The sequence below is a fragment of the Enhydra lutris genome, unplaced genomic scaffold (assembly GCF_002288905.1).
Source record: "Enhydra lutris kenyoni isolate GAN:26980312 unplaced genomic scaffold, ASM228890v2 scaffoldscaffold11, whole genome shotgun sequence".
Classification (NCBI taxonomy): domain Eukaryota; kingdom Metazoa; phylum Chordata; class Mammalia; order Carnivora; family Mustelidae; genus Enhydra; species Enhydra lutris.
Genome location: NW_019154095.1, coordinates 36,896,206 through 36,915,011, shown reverse-complemented (window position 1 = coordinate 36,915,011; position 18,806 = coordinate 36,896,206). Strand labels below are relative to the sequence as shown.

The following is an 18,806-nucleotide window of genomic DNA, read 5'->3' as shown; positions in this document are numbered from 1 at the left end:
TCCCCAATAGTTCCTTTTATGTATAACTTCACTTATTTTTACAAAGTAAATAAACTGGAGAGATTAATTAGAATTTCAAAAACATTGATCTTATCAGAGCCATTAGTTGTGAATGTCCAATCCCTTCCTACTGTGTTTTGACTTATTCCTTCTTTTCATATGACATGGTAATTTGTTATTATCGATTCATGTTCAGGGACTGTGGTCAGTTCTATCATAACTAGTAGCTATTAAAGCGTCCCTTAATCATGTTTCCAGAATGCTGCTGTCTCCTCTTGTGTAGCTTCCTGGGAGCAAGTCAGTTGCCTGTAGTGTTTTGTGACAATGGAGTGGAGAAAGGGGACTTGTTCTGGAATAAGATGGATGTATCTAAATAAATAAGCAAGTTTTGTTTGTTTGTTGGTTGGTTTTTTACCAAAATACGGATGGGTTTCCTGGGGCTTTCTAAGAGCAAGGTGGCTAGTCTGGAGGTACTTTAAGATAAAAAATGTAAATCCAGTTATTGTGTTGTCTGTGCCAACTAAAGGGCTCAGGAGAACAATTTTTTTGGTCTGAAGCTCCATGTATGGTCCTGGAAGCCATAATATTTGCTTTTCATGACTGATTTCCAATTGATTCAGTCTTAGCCTATGCTGGTGATGCCTTTTTTTTTTTTTTTTAAGATTTTTTTTTTAAATTTTTAAATAATTGCTACACCCAACGTGGGGCCTGAACCTATATCCTCAAGATGAAGAGTTGCATGCTTTTCTGAATTAGACTGCCAGGGGCCCCAGTGAAGTCTTAAAAGTGGATTCATGTAATTAGATGTTTTATACATAATTAGAAATGTAGAGACTGGCCACAAGTGTTGTAGTAGTTTCCTAGGGCCACCTCAACAATCAAACACCAACTCAGAAGCTTAAAACAATAGAACTGTATTCTCTCACAATTCTGGGCATTAGATGTCTGAAATTAAGATATTTATAAGGTTCGTTCCTTCTGGAGTTTCTGAAGGACAGACAATCTGTTCCCTCTTCCCTTCCCAGTGTCTGGTGATTACCAGCAAATCTTGGCACACTTTGGCTTGTAGATGATGCATCTCTTCTCTCTCTCTGCCTCTATGTTCACATGGTCTTCTTCCCTGTGTATCTGTGGGTCTGTGTCCACATTCCCTTCTTCTTATAAGGACTCCAGTCACACTGGATTAGAGTGCACCCTAATACAGTATGACCTCAGTTACCTTGATTACATCTGCAAAGACCTTATTTCCAAATAAGGTCAGAGTCCTGGGTTCCAAGTGGACAATTTCTGGAGACACACTATTCAACCCAGTAGAAGTGTCAGGGGACTATTTTCACAGCTGTACTAAACTCTTTTGCCAACTTCCATGTTTTTAGTAGCCAGAAGTTAGCTGTACACTCCTGGCCTTTTCTCCCTGTTTTTCACATATGAGGAGCACCAATTCAATGAATCCTTCACTTCACTCTTGACAGTGTAATCAAATAAAGCCTAAGGAAAGCCTGGTGCAGAGAACTGTGTAGTTCACATATAGAACCTTAATCTGTCCTTCTACAAATCATTCTTGGATCCACCTTGCTTTTATGTCTTGCTACTCTTAACTGGGAGAAGGAGGCTACAGAGGTTCAGTTTGCTTTGGTGGTATGCTTTGTGTGGGTACAATACACTCTGATAAAATTTGCTTAATATGAAACAAACATTCTTAAAGTTTCATCCATCTTTGGTACTTTCTCTTGTTCCCTGCACTTAAAGATATTTTCTTATTTTTCTTCTTCTTTTTTTATTTCTTTGGTCTTATTAATGGGACTTTATGCAGCAGGAAAATAAATTCTTAGGTTTAGTTTGCTATCTTCATAAACACTGAAGTCAGTCTCTTACATCTCTTACAGGATTTCCAATCTTATGCCTGCACTTAGCAGGCATCTAGTAAGTACGTTTAAATCCATTAGTATTTAGTATTAGATATTAAATATGTTTAAGTCAGTGATGGAGAATTTGGGGGCATGGGAAAGCTTTCTTGTATCTCTGAAATCTCACAGCACTCCAAATTGGAGAAGAGATCAGAGGGAAGTATAAATATATACTCAATGCTGCTGAATGGCAGGGACAGAAGAAGTGATTTAGTCCCTATAACAATTCCATGAGACCAGAACTTCTCCCCTTCTGTAAAAAAGGAGGTAGAACTACAGGGGTGAAATAATTTGTTTTCAAGTTGATAGCTACTATATAATAAAGCCAAGATTCAAACTCAGGTCTTCCTGAATCAAAGTCATGTTTTCTTGTTACATCATCTTATTTATTACTGTGGGATACTGTAAGTGCTCCAGGGACCAAGAAGTTTCACTGTTTCTTACTCACTCTTGGGAAATAATGCTCCTCTTATCAACTGTTTCTGCAGAACCTACCAGCCTGACTTTATAACTCAGCAATTCTCTTGACTCAACTATTCTATAAGACCCTGATGGTAAAATCAAGGGAGAGGAGTGCCAACCATGTGGCATACAAGGAGGACACTGAGAATTTCAATGCTTACCCTTCTCCAGCTAGATCTTATCCATCAGCTTACCTATAATTCCCAACCAGATGGCCTTCCCTCTGTAAACAAATATTTGTTCAGTGCCTAATGTGTTTCAGAAATTATTTTGTGCAGGCTGTGGAGATTTTCAGGAAATGCATGTGTAATATGAGGAATAAATCATTCCACTCTTCAGAAAAGCCGAAGTCACTTTCTTGGTAATCTCAATGGCAATCGTTGGTGTCCCTGGGTCCATTGACCCATTTTCATAATTCTGAGAAAGAAATGTGGTGTGGGGATGAAAATATGATGATGAGAAGAACTTAAAGAGAAAAAGTACTTAAAGAGACGAGTGAAAAAGGTATACCTTATTTACTCGAGCTTGAAGCTGCTGACTCTGAATCAAATGAGGGAGTTCATTGGCGATTTCCATCCAAGGCCTGAAATGATCTGGAAGTTCTTTCTGCATTCAAAATGGAAACACCTCAGTATTTTATTTTATTTTTTTAAAGATTTTATTCATTTATTTGACAGACAGAGATCACAAGTAGGCAAAGAGGCTGGCAGAGAGAGAGGAGGAAGCAGGGTCCCCGCCAAGCAGAGAGCCCAATGTGGGGCTTGATCCCAGGACCCTGGGATCATGACCTGAGCCAAAGGCAGAGGCTTCAACCCACGGAGCCACCCAAGCACCCCCATCTAAGTATTTTAGACCTTTCTGGGAAGCAGCCTGGGGGAGTAACTGCTTTCATATTTCAGTTTTAAATTAGAATTCAGGTCAGTTCAGTTCAACAAGTATTGAAAATTCTCTCTATGCTGGGCCCTGTGCTAAGCATTACAAACACACAGATGATTGAAATACAGTCCTTGGGTTTAAGGAGCATGTAATCTAGTAAGTCAGAAAAAAATGTAGCCAGATATATCCCAATGCAGTGTAATACTTTCAGTTATTGACATGTGGGCAAGCTTAAGAACTTGCAAAGAAGAGGAAGTTGTTAATTCTGTTAACAGTTGCGGGAAATAAAGGGAAAGTATTTGTAGAAATATGACAATGGGGGCCAGTGTTAGAGTCTGAAAGTGACTTTGCTGGGGGAAATTTGAAAATGGGAAAGAAGTAAAACAGAAGAGTTCGTGGATATAGGAGAGAGCTGTGCTTCCTGGGACTACAGGTGACTCAGTGTTACTGCAATGTAAAGCTCAAGAGAAAAGGTGATCAGTGATGAGACCAGAAAATCAGATCAAGTGTGCTTTTTATAAAGTGCATAAGAATTTTCTTTCCATGTAGTTGGTGACATGGTTCGATCTGAATTTTAGAATGATAATTTTGTTGATAAGATTTGAAGATATAAAGTCAGATTAGGAAAGCTTTGAAGTACTACTTGAGGACTAAATTTGGACAATGACAATGAATTTAGAAAGGAAATATTCAAGAAATATTTGGAAAGGGGCACCTAGATGGCTCAGTCGGTTAAGTGTCCAACTCTTGATTTAAGCTCAGGGTGATCTCAGGGTCATGATCTCAGGCTAGGGGAAGAATGCTTGTTTTCTCTCCCTCTATCCCTCTCCCAGCTTGCACTTTCCCTTTCAAATAAATAAATAAATAAATAAAATTTAAAAAAAAAAGATATATTTGGAAAGTAAAATTAAAATGATGAGTGATTAAATTTAGAGAAAGGGACTAAGGGCAAGATGACTCCTAGTCTAATAGCATTGACTGTGCTGGACCCAGGGTTTAGCCAAGTAGAACATAGGCTGAATTTCAGCAATCCTAGCTCCATCCCAGGAAATGGCACACTATACCTTCTGCTGTAAATAAACTTATATTGCAACACAGTTACACTCATATGTTTACATATTGTCTACAACTGTTGTCACATTACAGCAGCAGAGTCAGGGAGTTGCAACAAGAAAGCTATATGGTCTGCAAAACTTCAGGTATTTACTATTTGACCTTTTTTTTTTTTTAAAGGTATTATTTATTTATTTGACAGAGAGAGATCACAAGTAGGCAGAGAGGCAGGCAGAGAGAGAGGAAGGGAAGCAGGCTTCCTGCTGAGCAGAGAGCCTGATGTGGGACTCGATCCCAGGACCCTGAGATCATGACCTAAGCCGAAGGCAGCAGCTTAACCCACTGAGCCACCCAGGCGCCCCTTTACTATTTGACCTTTTATAGAAAAAGTTTGCCAACTCCTGATCTATCCCTATGGTCTGGACCTCCTTTTTTCAGAGTATAAACTGCAACTGAATGTTGTATCTGTGGGTTAAGAAGGAGAGGCCATGTAAGGATGATTTCCATGTTTAGGAAATAGGTTACTGAATGTATCAATGGGAACACAGATTGAGACAGAAATGCAGGGAGAGTCAAAGAGAAGGCATAAAAATAGTGAGTTTATTGTTCAGTATTTATAGCCTAGAATGTCAGGATATGGCCACATACTGGACAAGTGCATTTGCAGTTTGAGGTTCAGGAAAAAAATTAGTATTAGAAATGCACAGTTGGGAGGCATAACTGTGGTAATAATTTCACATGAAGTTAAAACCACAAAAGTGTATGAATTCATTAAGGAGAAGTCCCCAAGTGAAAGGAGAAGGCCCAGCTCAGCACACACTGGGGAACAATGGCAAAGCAGGCAGAGGAAGTGAATCCAGAAGCACAGATCAAAAAGAGTTTCAGTGGGCCAGAAGAGAATCACCCTACAGAAGTCTAGACATTAGAAGACATTAGAAGACATCAAAGAAGGGACTTATCAGAAGGTCAGGGTGTTTCCGTGGAAAGTTAAAGGAAGACTGTCCACTTTGGAAAAAAAAAATTAAGAAGGTACCCATGTATATATCAGTCTTTATATATATATATATATATATATAAAATTTAGGTCAGGGTCATGGAAGCAGGGTTCAAATTTTAGTGTGTTGAGGAAGTGAGACCATAGAGACCGAAAGAGTAAATTACTATGTTTAGGAGAGTCTTGGGCTTTAGCAAGAAGTCATGCAGGTTTGAGAGCTATCTCAATTTTAAAATGAGAACATTGAGCAGTTTAGTCTTGAAAGAGGAAGATTTTGAAGATAAAGGACAGACAAGAGTAATCACAGGCAAAATGTCAGGGAAGAAAGGGAAAAGGGGAGTAAAAGGCCAAATGAGGCACCTGGCTTTGAAGTGATAGAAGGTGAAAGTCAGGAGTTCGAGGGAATTTGCTCTTTATGAACTCAATTTCTCACCAAAGGGGACTGAAGTCCAGGTTCTATGACTTGAAGAAAGGGGTTGGTGTTAAATTAATTATAGATGGGAGAAGGAACAAGAAATTAAACATAAAAATACAAACAGTACACTGTCTTATATTATGTACATTATACTGTATTATAATACTATATGAGACCCTGCACAGTTTGAAGAGGTATGGACGTATAAGCTACCCATAAATTACTTGTTAGAGGCGGTCTTCTGTCTCTCAGAATGTGAGACAAATTGGGGTTCAAACTCCTAATTAATTCATAACCTGGGTGAATCTAACGTCCAATCCACAATCTCTGAAAATTAGACTTTATTTAATCCTGTCTTTGCTATCTTTAAAACTGAATCAGTTCAGGACAAACTGAGAATCCCCTACTAGTTTTCACAACAAATTAGATTATACCATCATCATCATAATGTTTTTATTATTTAAAGATTTTATTTATTTATTTGGCACAGAGAGAGAGAGAGAGAGAGAGAGGTGGGGGGACGGACATAAACAGGCAGGGTGGGAGAGGGAGAAGGCAGGCTTCCAACTGAGCTGGGAGCTTGATGCAGCGCTCAATCCAGGGACCCTGAGATCATGACCTGAGCTGAAGGCAGAGGCTTAACAATTGAGCCACCCAGGCACCCCAGCATCATATTAGTTTTATTTTTACTATAGATTCAGATGTCATGGAAAGAAAATTCCATCACACTCTCCTCCGCAGGTGTTCTTTTTTTCTTTTTTTCCTTTAAACTTTTATTAATTTATTTGTCAGAAAGAGAGGGAGAGAGAGGGAGAGAGCACAATCAGAGGGAGTGGGTGGCAGAGTGAGAAACAGGCTCCCTGCTGGAGCCAGATCTGAGACTTGATCCCACAACTCTGGGATCATAAGCTGAGCTATAGGCAGACGCTTAACCAACTGAGCCACCCAGGAATCCCATTCTCACACTTTCTTCACACAACACCCCTGCTTCTGGGAAGGAGTCTACCTTGCTCTGTGCTCTTCTCCCTGGGAGAAAAAGTTTATAAGGATGGTAGTATAATCTTCCCCAGCATTGCTCAGCGATGGGTGCAGAGTCGAAGAGGCCTGATAATTACATTGACACAAGCTTGGGGATTTACAGAGCGGACGCAGAGTTGACTATTAGCAGGAATAAAGGCAGAGACATTTATGGTAAACGGACTCTGAACTGGCAACTTGTTTGTCATCTCATTTGTATAATACCTATGTTTTATGAACAAAAAGTGAATGCAATTTTACAGAGACGATGGAATACAATCTGCATAAAAGAAACAGATGCAGAGTTACAATGTTCAGAGGGTCCTTTTAAAGTGGATTTTAAGGGGCACTTGGATTGCTCAGTTGGTTGACCGTCTTGACTCTTGATTCTGGCTCAGGTCTTGATCTCAGGGCAGGGGATTGAGCCCCATGTGGGGCTCCGTGCTCTGCACAGAGTCTACTTGTCCCTCTCCCTCTGTTCCTGCCTCCCCCCTGCCACACACTCACTCTCTCTCAAATAAATAAATAAAATCTTTAAAATAAAATAAAGTAGGTTTCAACAAGGAAAATTGTAACCAAATCATCACCTTCGGCCTTCCTTCTTTGATGCCTAGGCTAGCGATCCTATTCTGAAAATTAAATGGAGGCATCCTGTATTTCTGCTTTTCTCACCTGCATGGAAATCCATACATACCACCTTCTGCCTTCAGCTAGGCTGCGGTGGAGTATTTACGTTTTCTTTTCCCTAGAGGAATCTCTGCCTTCCTCCTGATTTTTCCTCTCCCCTCTTTAGAAAGAGGGAAACATACCATAAGAGATTCTTAAAAACACAGACGAAGCCAAGGGGTGACGGAGGGAGGGAGGTGGGGGGAGAGGCTAGGCAGTGATGAATGTCAAGGAGAGCACTGGGTGTGATGAGCACTGAGTGTCGTATGCAAGTGATGAATCTTTGAATTCTGCTCCTGAAACCAACAGTGCACGGTGTGTTCACTAAATAGAATTTCAACAAAAATTAGAAAAAAAGAAAAAATTAAAAGTTCTGATGTTTGTGATTCACACATCACACAAACACAAGAAAACCATGCTTTCATGATCATCTGGGCTTTCAAATTGTGCTTCCCTAGTCCAACAGCATGGGAACTTGTTAGAAATGCACGTTCTCAGGCCTCACTCCAGGCCTACTGAATCAGAGACTCTGGGATGGGGCCCAGGGTTTGCTAAACACACCCTGCAGGTGAAGCTGATATGCTCCAAAGTTTGAAAACCACTGATGTGGGACCTTGAAAATGATCAAGAAGGGGAGAAAGGATTTTGAAGGTATTTCATCATCTGTTAAGAATGTAGCGTCTCTTTCTAGCTTTTCCTCTAAAGACAGAAGAAAGTATTGAATTGTTAATTATTTTTTGATTGCCAAATTTTTTTTAATTACAAGGTAATTTTTTTAATTACAAGGATTAGCTGATGAGTTTTTCATAAGCTAGCACCTTTTTTTCTGTCAGTTCACACATATCTAGCACATCTGTTTTAAAAACTTGTATGGTATTCCAGTATTCTATTAATGAATACTACCAATTGTTTTTAATTTTTCACTACTAACAAATCTGAAACAGTCATCCTTATACATATATTTCTGGGTATTTTCTTATTATTAGGACAAATTTCTGAAAGTGGATTTGCTGGATTAAAGATTCTTCACATGGAAAGGTTGAAAACCACTTCTTGATTTTTTAACAGAAAAATTACATAAATTTATAATTGTAGTTATGGTATGTGATATATAATGGGAGTGCTGCTTAGCAATGATTCTAGACATGGGCATTACCAAACGTTTTTTCATTTTGCTATGCTTTTAAGATAGGATATGTATTGTATTATTGCATTAAAGTTCTATAATTATTTTAATGTTTAATAAACTTATTAAAATAACTTCACAAGAAATATATATCTTTTGGAAATGATAATTAAAAATAATGCAATCAATGTTTATAGCAAAACATTTCAAAAGCACAAAATTTATAAGATGGAAAGTAAAAGTACCCTAATTCTCATCCTTCCATCTAGTTATAACAACACTTGCAAGTTTCTTGAGTAGTTTTCCAGAAATTGTACATGCTATCATATTATCGTATACATTTATAATTCAGTGGTTATTAACAAGATTGAATATCTTTTCATATGCTTTGATCATTACATTTTGTGTAGTGCGTGAAACTGCCGTTCACAACAGGATAGTCAAGTGAACCAATATTTTCATTTATGCCATTGGGTTTTTACATTATGCTTTAGAAACTTCTTCCCATCCCAACAATATTTCTTTTAGGCTATTTCTAGTTTAATTGTTGATGCTTATGTCTGTAATCCGTCTACATTTGCATTGAACCTGTCCTGGGTTAGAACGTATTATCTCAGGATGCCTGGGTGGCTTTGTCAAAGTGTCTGCCGCGGCTCAGGTCTTGATCCCAGGGTCCTGGGATGGAGCCCCACATAGGGCTCCCTGCTCCTCGGGGGGCCTGCTTTTCCCTCCCCTCATCACTTGTGCTCTCTCATTGTCTTTCTCTCTCTCAAATAAATAAAATAATAAAAAAAGAACATATTATCTCATTTCCATCTTGAAATAGAGCCCAGGGATGTTGGATGACTTTCTGCTTTCCTGAGGTTACCCAACCTACTCTGACTCAGAGTTCAGTGCACTAACACCAACCACCTTGGAGTAAACACAGGGAGAATGGAGGACATAGGGGGATGGAAGATGGGTGTAACTGGGTAGGAGACTGAAACTTGTGTGCTTTTCTTACTCTCATTCCAATAACTGGAAGATCCAGGCGTGGGATGGGCAAAGATAATAAAATTTTTGGCTTTCTTTCCTTTATAAAAACCGATTTCCTATTACACCTCTGTCAAAGTATAATTTTCAAAAAGTTAAAAAAATTGTTGACATAAATAGAGAATGTATGTCCAAGATACATTTGGTTCCTTAATGAGGAATCAGCAGGATGGAAAAGTTGGTTCAAAAGCACTTGTTAAACTGGGTATTTATAGAGTTTTAAACAAAGAATGTTGAAATCAAATTACTAGGCTTGATGATAACAATGATCCAGGGGTGCCTGTGTGGCTCAGTTGTTAGGTGTCTGTCTTCGGCTCAGGTCGTGATCCCCAGGACCTAGGATCCAGCCCCGTATTTGGCTCCCGGCTTGGCCATGAACCTGCTTTGTTGTCTTCACTGTCGAGATCTTAGGACAATCGTATTTCTGGTTGCTCAGGTCCCTCTCTCCCTGGAATGCTTTTATCTTTTCACCTCACTCCCATGGTGGAGTGAATGTATGCCTCCACGAAGGAAGGAAGGTAGGAAGGAAAGAAGGAAGGAAGGAAAGAAGGGAGGGAGGAGGGAGAGAAAGAGAGAGAAAAGAGAGAGTAAATAAGAGAGAAAGAGAGAGAAAGTTAGACCCATGTGGAAACGACGAAAGTGACCTTATCTGGGAAAAGGTGTAGTTTAGTTAATGATTGCAAGATGAGATCATCTTGGATTAAGGTGGCTCCAAGGACAAGTGTCCTCAGAAGAGTGACAGTGAGGAGGAAGAAGATAGAGACACAAAGAAGGCCACATGGAGATCGACACCGAGAATGGAGCTGTTCTGCCATGAAAGTGGAAAACCTGGAGCCTCGGGAAGACAGGGGAGGCCAGTAGGGATTCTCCTGCAGAGCTTCGGGAGGGAAACTAGTCTGGCCAACACCTTGACTTCAGACTTGCTCTCCAGCATTCTGAGCATACATTTCTGTTGTTTTAAGCCACCAAACTGTGATAACTTTGTCGCAGCAGTCCCGGGAAACAAATAAATGCCCTGAGCCTCCTTTTGAATGAAAAGAGCATATTTGTATTTTCCTATGGCCATTTTTTTCATTCTTTCTTAGCATCTGTCAGCTTGTCTCCCCTTATCGTCACATGTTTCTCTGCAGCTCGGATTTCCTGCACCAAAAACTTTAAGTGGCATCAGTGTTTAAAATTCCAGTTTTCAGAGGACTGTCTTAGCTAGCCCTGCTTCTACTTGCTTATCTCTGTCTGCCAATTTCCCCTTTGGCTCGACTTGCCTTTCTTGGTTCCTTTATTTTTTTTTTATTTTTTGAGATTTTATTTATTTATTTGAGAGGGAGAGAGAGAGAGAAAGCATGAGAGTGGAGTGAGGGGCAGAGAGAGAAGCAGACTCCCTGCTGCGCAGGGAGCCTGATGTGGGGCTCAATCCCAGGACTCCGGGATTGTAACCTGAGCAGAAGGCAGCTGCTTAACTGACTGAGCCACCCAGCCACCCCCTGCCCCGACCTTCCTTGGTTCCTTAATTTTGGTACAGAAATCCATACGCCATCCAATCTCCCTTCCCCCAAACACATTTTTCCAAATTGATCTACATTACCTATTATGAAATCTGATCTCTTGGTCTCTGTCTTTACTTTATTGCCATCACTACCTCAAATCCCCCTTCAACATGATCAGGCATGCCCCAGAAACTAGGGGAGGTGGCAATAATTTCTCAAGAAAATATTTGAATATTTCCTACCTACAACTTCTATCTGAAAACTATAGCCTCCAATGCTACAAAATAGTACTGAAGCAATTATTTTTCTATTCCTCCTCCTAAGCATCTGGGGTTCCATCAAGGATTGTGAATTTCTACAGGGCAGTATATATGTGTCTCTTTTTCTCAAATAGTTATTTAAGTCCTATAAAAGAATAAAGTTCAGTAAACTAATGGAACTTCACAATGAAGGAAACAACAAAACCAAAAGGCAGTTTTTGAAATGAGAAGTGCCCAGATGTTTATAGCAGTATTATTGACAAGGGACGAACTATGGAGAGAGCCCAAATGTCCATCAACTAATGAATGGATAAAGAAGATGTGGTATATAAATACAATGGAATATTACTGTTCCATCAAAAAATAAAATCTTATCATTTGCAATGACATGGAGGGAGCTAGGACTTATTAAGCTAAATGAAATAGGTCAGAGAAAGACAAATATCATATGATTTCACTCATACCTGGAACTTAAGAAAGAAAGCAGATGAACACAGTAAGGGGGAAAAGAGAAAAAGGAGAGAGGGAAACAAGCCATAAGAGGCTCTTATTGACAGAGAACAAACTGAGGGGAGATGGAGGGAGGTGGGCAGGGGAATGGGCTAGACGGGTGATGGGTATTAAGGAGGACACTTGTTATGATGAGCACTGGGTGTCCTTTGTAAGTGATGAATCACTAAATTCTATTCCAGAAACCAATATTGTACTGTATGTTAATTACCTAAATTTTAAATTAAAAAATGAGAAAAAAGTCCAAAAAAAGAATAAAGTTCCCAACATCCCTAAGACTATTGGCACCAGTCCTTTTCTCCTGCTCCATGGCACACTTAAAATTCCCCTTTTCCTTTTTTTTTAAATTTTTTAAATTTAAATTCAATTTAGCTAACGTATAGTGTATTATTAGTTCAGGGGTAGAATTTAGTGATTCATCAGTTTGCATGTAACACCCAGTACTTATCACATCAAGTGCCCTCCTCAATGCCCATCACCCAGTTAACCCATCTCCCCACCCATGTCCCCTCCAACAATCCTCAGTTTGTTTCCTTTGTGTGTGTGCGTGTGTGTGTGTGTGTGTGTGTGTGTGCGCGCGCGCTAAAGAATCAGTTATGGGTTTATTGCCAAACAGTGAGAACTTCTGAGCCCTGGACAAAGATCATCTTTGGGAACGCTAAGCCATCAGAAGCACTGCCAGCCTCATCAGAATTTTTGTCAAGCATAGTTCACAGGCAGTGAGGAATGTGCACTTCTCTTAGGAGATGCATTGTGTCTGGTTCTGAGCCGCCATTGACGATTCTTTCCTCCATCCATTATTTCACTGTTTTTTTTTTTTAAGATTTTATTTATTTATTTGACAGACGGAGATCACAAGTAGGCAGAGAAGCAGGCAGAGAGAGAGGAGGAAGCAGGCTCCATGCTGAGCAGAGAGCCCGATGTGGGGCTCGATCCCAGGACTCAGATCATGACCTGAGTTGAAGGCAGAGGCTTTAACCCACTGAGCCACCCAGGTGCCCCTATTTCACTGGTTTTAATAAGATGGTGATATTCCTTTTTTCCCCACATAAAATATGTTTAATAAATATTTTGATCAAAATTAAACTAAGAAAAAAACCCCAAATAAATGGTTAGTAATGCTACTGAAGCAATCCAGAAGAAAATAAAATATGACAAACCAATAGAAAGAACATTAAAACTATGTCTAGGTAAGATGATGTGCGGGAGTCCCCTCTGTCTATCCAAACCGACCAGTTAACCTTGCAAACTTGCTCCAAGTTCTGTCTTCTCCAGGAAGCTTTCCCCATCACTTCTGGTATGCACCAGGATCACCTCTGAACTCTTTAAAGCTTCTCTTCTCCAGAACAGCTTTAATCCTTTCTACCATTGCCCACATGTCATCCTGGAGACCCTTTAGCATTATAGTCCTTCTTCTTCAGCTAAATTCCCACTCAGCGCTAGAATCTTTTTGACAGAAAGCACCCTCCCACCCATTCCAGATGGAAGACCTCATGCTCCTGCCTCCTTTCCTTTGCTGCTGGTGCCTTTACCTCCAGGCTGTTGCTGCTTCTCCAGTACTTACCACCTGCCAGACATTCTCCTCCAGATGTGCCTCCCTCCAACACCCCCGCCGCCCCCCTTCAGAACCTTCTTAATAAGAGCTGGTCAGATCACATTTTTTTTCTCCTCTGATACCTACAGCACAGCCCGCATTCCAAAGAGGATTAGAATGCAGGGACAGCACCTGATTCACAACTGAATTTCTTGTCTTCTTCCCACTCTTAACCACCACCCCCCTTCCCGGTGCCCGTCCAGTGCTGCCTTTCTCCTTCAGGCTGGGCTCAGTAAAATTTTTTTTTTTTCATTTTATTTCTTTTCAGTGTTCCAGAATTCATTGTTTATGCACCACACCATGCCCTTCCTAATCCCCACCACCAGGCTCACCCAATCCCCTCACCCCCACTCCTTTCCAAAACCTTCAGTTTGTTTCTCAGAGTCCATCAGTCTCTCCAATTTCCCCTAACTCACTCCTCAGCAAAGTTTTTCTCAGGAGGTTCCCCTAATGGCAGTCCTCCTGCATAGTCTGTGACTCCACTGACCATCCTGTCCTCCCCATTAGAGAAACACCCCCAGCAGACCAGAACTGCAGGAGCAGGTCTGGATTTCTCTCACACCCACCAGCACTCACCACAGTACTCAAAAGTTACTTGGAGCAGGAGTGTATAGTGAAGAACTCTCCGTGGGCTGTCTGTGGCTTTTTTTTTTCTTTTTCTTTTTTTTTTTTTTTTGGTGACAGCTATGCCTACATTTGGTACATTTGGAGAGAGAGTGATACTCTTTTTTTTTTTTTAAAGATTTTATTTATGTATTTGACAGACAGAGATCACAAGTATGCAGAGAGGCAGGCAGAGAGAGAGGGGGAAGCAGGCTCCCTGCTGTTCAGAGAGCCCAATGCGGAGCTCGATCCCAGGACCTTGGGATCATGACCTGAGCTGAAGGCAGAGGCTTTAACCCACTGAGCCACCCAGGCGCCCCGAGAGAGTGATATTCTAATTCCATCATTTCTTCTTCACTTATGAGTTACTTCTGGATAATGCCTGGGAACTAACTCTTTAGCTTGGAACTGTTTAAAAAAAAGAAAGAAAGGAAGGAAAGAATCAAGTGTTTTTTCCTGCCCTGGTAAGAATAGTAGATCAAAGATAATAGTTGACAAGAAGTTTATGTTCATAGAAGCATCCTGTAGTTTTGTATTGAAATTACTTCTGAGCTCTACTCAGTGCTTCTTGTAGCCATGACAACTTTATTTCTATAGCCTTCATCTCCCACCTGGACCTGCATTGTCCTCGACGCATTTTGTAGCTTTCAAGCACTAAGCCATTTAGCCTGGAGATTCTGAATTAACTGTTGGGGTGGGGCTCTGGCGTCAGTATTTTTTAAAGCCCCCCAAATGATTTTGGTGTGCAGTCCAGGAACTGCTGCTCTAATTCACCCTGCACTTAACATCCTGCTGGGAAAATATTCAAACACCAGCTGGGTTATCTCAGTTGCCAGATGCGTGAAATACAGATTCCTGAGCCTAACATTGGAGATCTCTGTTCCGTACTCATCTAATCTATGGCTGTAATCTACTGTAGGTTCCTCCTTTCCTGCCAGACTGGTTTCCTTGTATTCTTTTTGTCTACAGAAAAATGACTTCCCACCTCCCTCCACCCAAACACACATACAGAGGCACAGGACACATGATCTGGCAAACGATTTTTGCAGCATATTTATGGACAGGAGCCTGACAGGTGTACATTTTCCACACTGAAACATTAGCCCCAGGAAATGTTTGAGAATGGACAGAAACAGTGGGGTAGAGTATTTAATACTCTTGGAGCCAGCCCCCCTTCCCTAAAGCCACAATATTTGCTTATTCATTAGCTTGACTGTTTTCTTCAGAGTCTTTTTTTTTTTTAATTTGACACAGAGAGAGAGAGATCACAAGTAGGCGGAGAGGCAGGCAGAGAGAGAGAGAGAGAGGAGGAAGCAGGCTCCCCACTGAGCAGAGAGCCCGATGCGGGGCTCGATCCCAGGACCCTGGGATCACGACCTGAGCCGAAGGCAGAGGCTTTAGCCCACTGAGCCACCCAGGCGCCGCTTCTTCAGAGTCTTGAAGTAAATATTCATAGTAAGCATCCAAGCTTGCCAAAAGAGTATCTTTGGGCTAGTCGACATGACAGAAAAGCTCTCCCATCACTTGCCTTTACACTAAAGGAAAACAAGACCTGTTTGTGCCCTTAGCAGAGTCAGTGTGAGACATTTCCTAATTTGTGATCAATTTCAACACCTCTCTCGACACCAGCTGCCTGATACCACTGACGACAAAAATCCCTTCTGATGGATGGAGCAACCTGGGGCAGATTCTGATTAGAACTTCTTCCTCAAACCTCTTCCCAGAAACAGAGATGTTTAAAATTTTCACACAAATCAAAGGAAACTAAAACTGAAACACAGAATCACATTTTCAGAAATCTGACATATAACTACCCTAAAGAAGGCCCAGTTTACCAGGGAATTTTTTTTTTTTCTTATATAAACTCAGAAATGGAAATTTTTTCTAAGGGGTTATCCATTAACCAAGTCACAAGATAAACAGGATCTGGCTCCAGATATCACAGACACTGGATACTAGTTATTGTTTCTTATGTAGTTTTCTTATTTGTCAAAAAGGAAACACAGAGTGGAACTCAATCATTGTGGTGTTATGAAGTTACATACTTCATAAGATTATTTTTCCTCAGCTTAGTGTACACATTCAATCCCAATAAGAGTGTGTTAGCCTATTGGCCTTTTCTTCCTTGTGAACCAGGGATGATGAGAATATTCCCGAATCAAGTTTTACACATGGAATGGAGTTCGTAATGAGCATTGGACTGAAGGGCAGGAGAACTGCTTCTAGTTTTTCACTGGATTTATTTAAAATATTTCATTCCACAGCAGTCTAGTGGGAGGGGCACTAGATCTCCATCCACTCCATGTGAAAACAGGGTCAGGCAATTCTTGTGATAAACACAGGGTTACAAGAGTTAGTAAGTACAAGTCAGAGCAACTGACCCCTTCTGGTTTGCCCGGGATTTTCCTGCTTTAGCCCTGAAAGACCCACATCTTGGGACTCCTTTAAGTCCCTGGCAAAAGCAAATTCTTGGTCACCCCAGTGGCAGTCAGAGAATACAATCTGTACTCTGGGCTACAACCCTACTCTCCACAACATGCTGAAGTCATTACTTCTGATGTTCAAGTTACTTGTAGCTCTATGACTTGTTCTCTCAACTAATGGCTCTACAGACAGCTTTCGAGACCAATGAATAGATGATATCTTCATTGGTATTCCTCAAATAACGGTTGAAAGTAAATGAGCATTAGAGTAGGTATTCAATAAAAACTCATTGAATTTTAGACCATTCTTTAATCATAGTTAAATGACAAATTAGGCTTATGGGGGGGGAATTGGATCTATTAGGTTATTGCAATAACTGCAATATTGGACCCCTCGTTCTCAACCAAGTAGTTTGGACCTTATCTATGATGTAGTAGGAAAAAAAGGTGTTAAGAGCCCTGAGTACTAGTTCTGCTTTTGACACTATATGACTTTGGCAAGTCCCTTCCTCTGAACTTTAGGTAGCCCAAATGTAAAAGCAGGAAGTTGGGACAGGATGGTTTCTAAGCACTCTTACAGCTTAACATGCTAGAGAGTAAGCAGTGCTGTTAAAAGTTAAATAATGAAAGAATTGCATTACATTGTAACTTCAGTACAATTAAGGAATAAGTATTGTTAGTTCTCAAGGGTTACTTCCTCTTCTCAGCAACGTCTGTGAATATCTGATTCCTTCCACCAATGCCCAAAGTACCCCGACCTCCAGAGTTCTTTTTGCTCTCCCACTAGCAAGCCAAGAAAAACTGATTTGTTCTTTTAATTGATCTATAAGTTCCAACTTTTTCTTGGTAACTACAGATTTGCTCATAAGTTTATTGGACTGACTGACAATCTATTAAAAGCGGCTGGTCTTAAAACATTCTGTTTGAGCTGTGCTATGCTGAGCTGGGACTGTCACTTTTCTTTTGTTTATAATTAAACGTTAAGTCGTCGCACCTTGTCCAGGTATTTAGATCACCTGTCTCCCGATGACCACATAAATTAAGCAAACAAAAGAAGGAACAAATCGGCATCTTGAGAAACCTATTCTGCCCTGGTCCAAGGCTCCATACTTACCAGAGGATTTGGAAGAAGGAAGCCATAGTCTTCAGAAATGTGAAATCTTCCTAAAGATAATAATGGTGTTGTCTTCATATTCCGACTTGGAGGCTCCATAATTTTGTTTGAAGTATCTACATTAAAGCCTAAGTTCCTGAGTGCCCTCTCCCCCACAAATATCAAAGGTCTGGGGTAAGGGACCTTCAGAATAGCATCCTCCCTCTGAGGTTAGTTGTGCAAGTGCCTCAGCAACGGAGAAAGACCTTGGTCTGAGGTTGAATTCCAGACTGCCATGAACTTTCTCTGACACAAGGCTGAGTAAGCAATTAGAGACTGCTGATTAAAACAGGCAAACAAAACCACAACAGAAAAAAAAAAGTATTTTTTTTCCCTCAAAGGTGTAGTATATGAGAAGATTGGTTTTGAATCCAGACGTAAGTATGTTTTCCTTTGGAAAAGGAAAACTAAACTAGAACTTTGGTCGTGACTGATCCCATACACCCTGACAGTAACCTTAACTGTATAGACTTTTGACACACTGGGTCTTTATCTCCAAGGAGTAAACTGTTAAAACTGGATGTTAGTTCCATTTAGACAGATAATTCAGTGGCTGGTGATGACTGGCAAGGAGAGGAAGACTCCAAATGCATATCAGAACCTCAGAGGGTTTCGAACAACAACATACTCCAACACACTGAACAACATACTGTAACATACAATTGCTTTGATTTTCTTTGAGAAATAATGTTTAATCATTTTTCAAAATCATTAAGCACAATAAGGAAGGCATATATATTTTTAAGTTGAATGAATAGGTAATGGATATTAACAAACTTAAGAGCCTGAACAGATGATTTGACTTAACCAGCTCCCTTTATCCACCATCTTTTGAGAACCTACCACTAAGATAGGTGATTTTACCTATGAAGTACCTACTAATTTTATGATTTTACAGGTTAATAAATTGGGGCACACACATGTGAATAACTCTGTCTATTGCCACTCCACTAATTATTGGCCGAGTGAGGACTAGAGCTGAGGTACTTTGACTTCCAAACCTTTGCTGTGTTCACCAGATCAGGATACCAGACTGTCTTTTAAAAGTGCTATCAGAGTCTGAATTCACTTAACTATGCAGCCCAGTGATATGTTCCAGGCCATAGATCTGCACTATGGAAATTGTGAAGATTCTGCCTTTTTCCAAATGGACCCTGAACTTGGTTCATAAAGTTGTAAACAAATTTATTTGATGTATTTTAAAAGATTTTATTTTTTTTTAATTTTAAAG

General features: G+C 40.3%; 1 protein-coding gene across 1 annotated transcript in view; it reads right to left on the bottom strand.

The window, feature by feature from the left end:
• Nucleotides 1-17,701, bottom strand: part of LOC111144562 (indoleamine 2,3-dioxygenase 2) — a 51,875-nt gene extending 34,174 nt beyond the window's left edge. The window contains exons 1-2 of the mRNA XM_022498895.1: nucleotides 17,537-17,701; nucleotides 2,880-2,975 (exon numbers count right to left, since the gene is read on the bottom strand). Coding sequence (XP_022354603.1) covers nucleotides 2,880-2,975; nucleotides 17,537-17,635 — 195 coding nt within the window. The 5' untranslated portion in view covers nucleotides 17,636-17,701. The remainder of the gene's footprint in view (nucleotides 1-2,879; nucleotides 2,976-17,536) is intronic.
• Nucleotides 17,702-18,806: the final 1,105 nt, after the last annotated feature.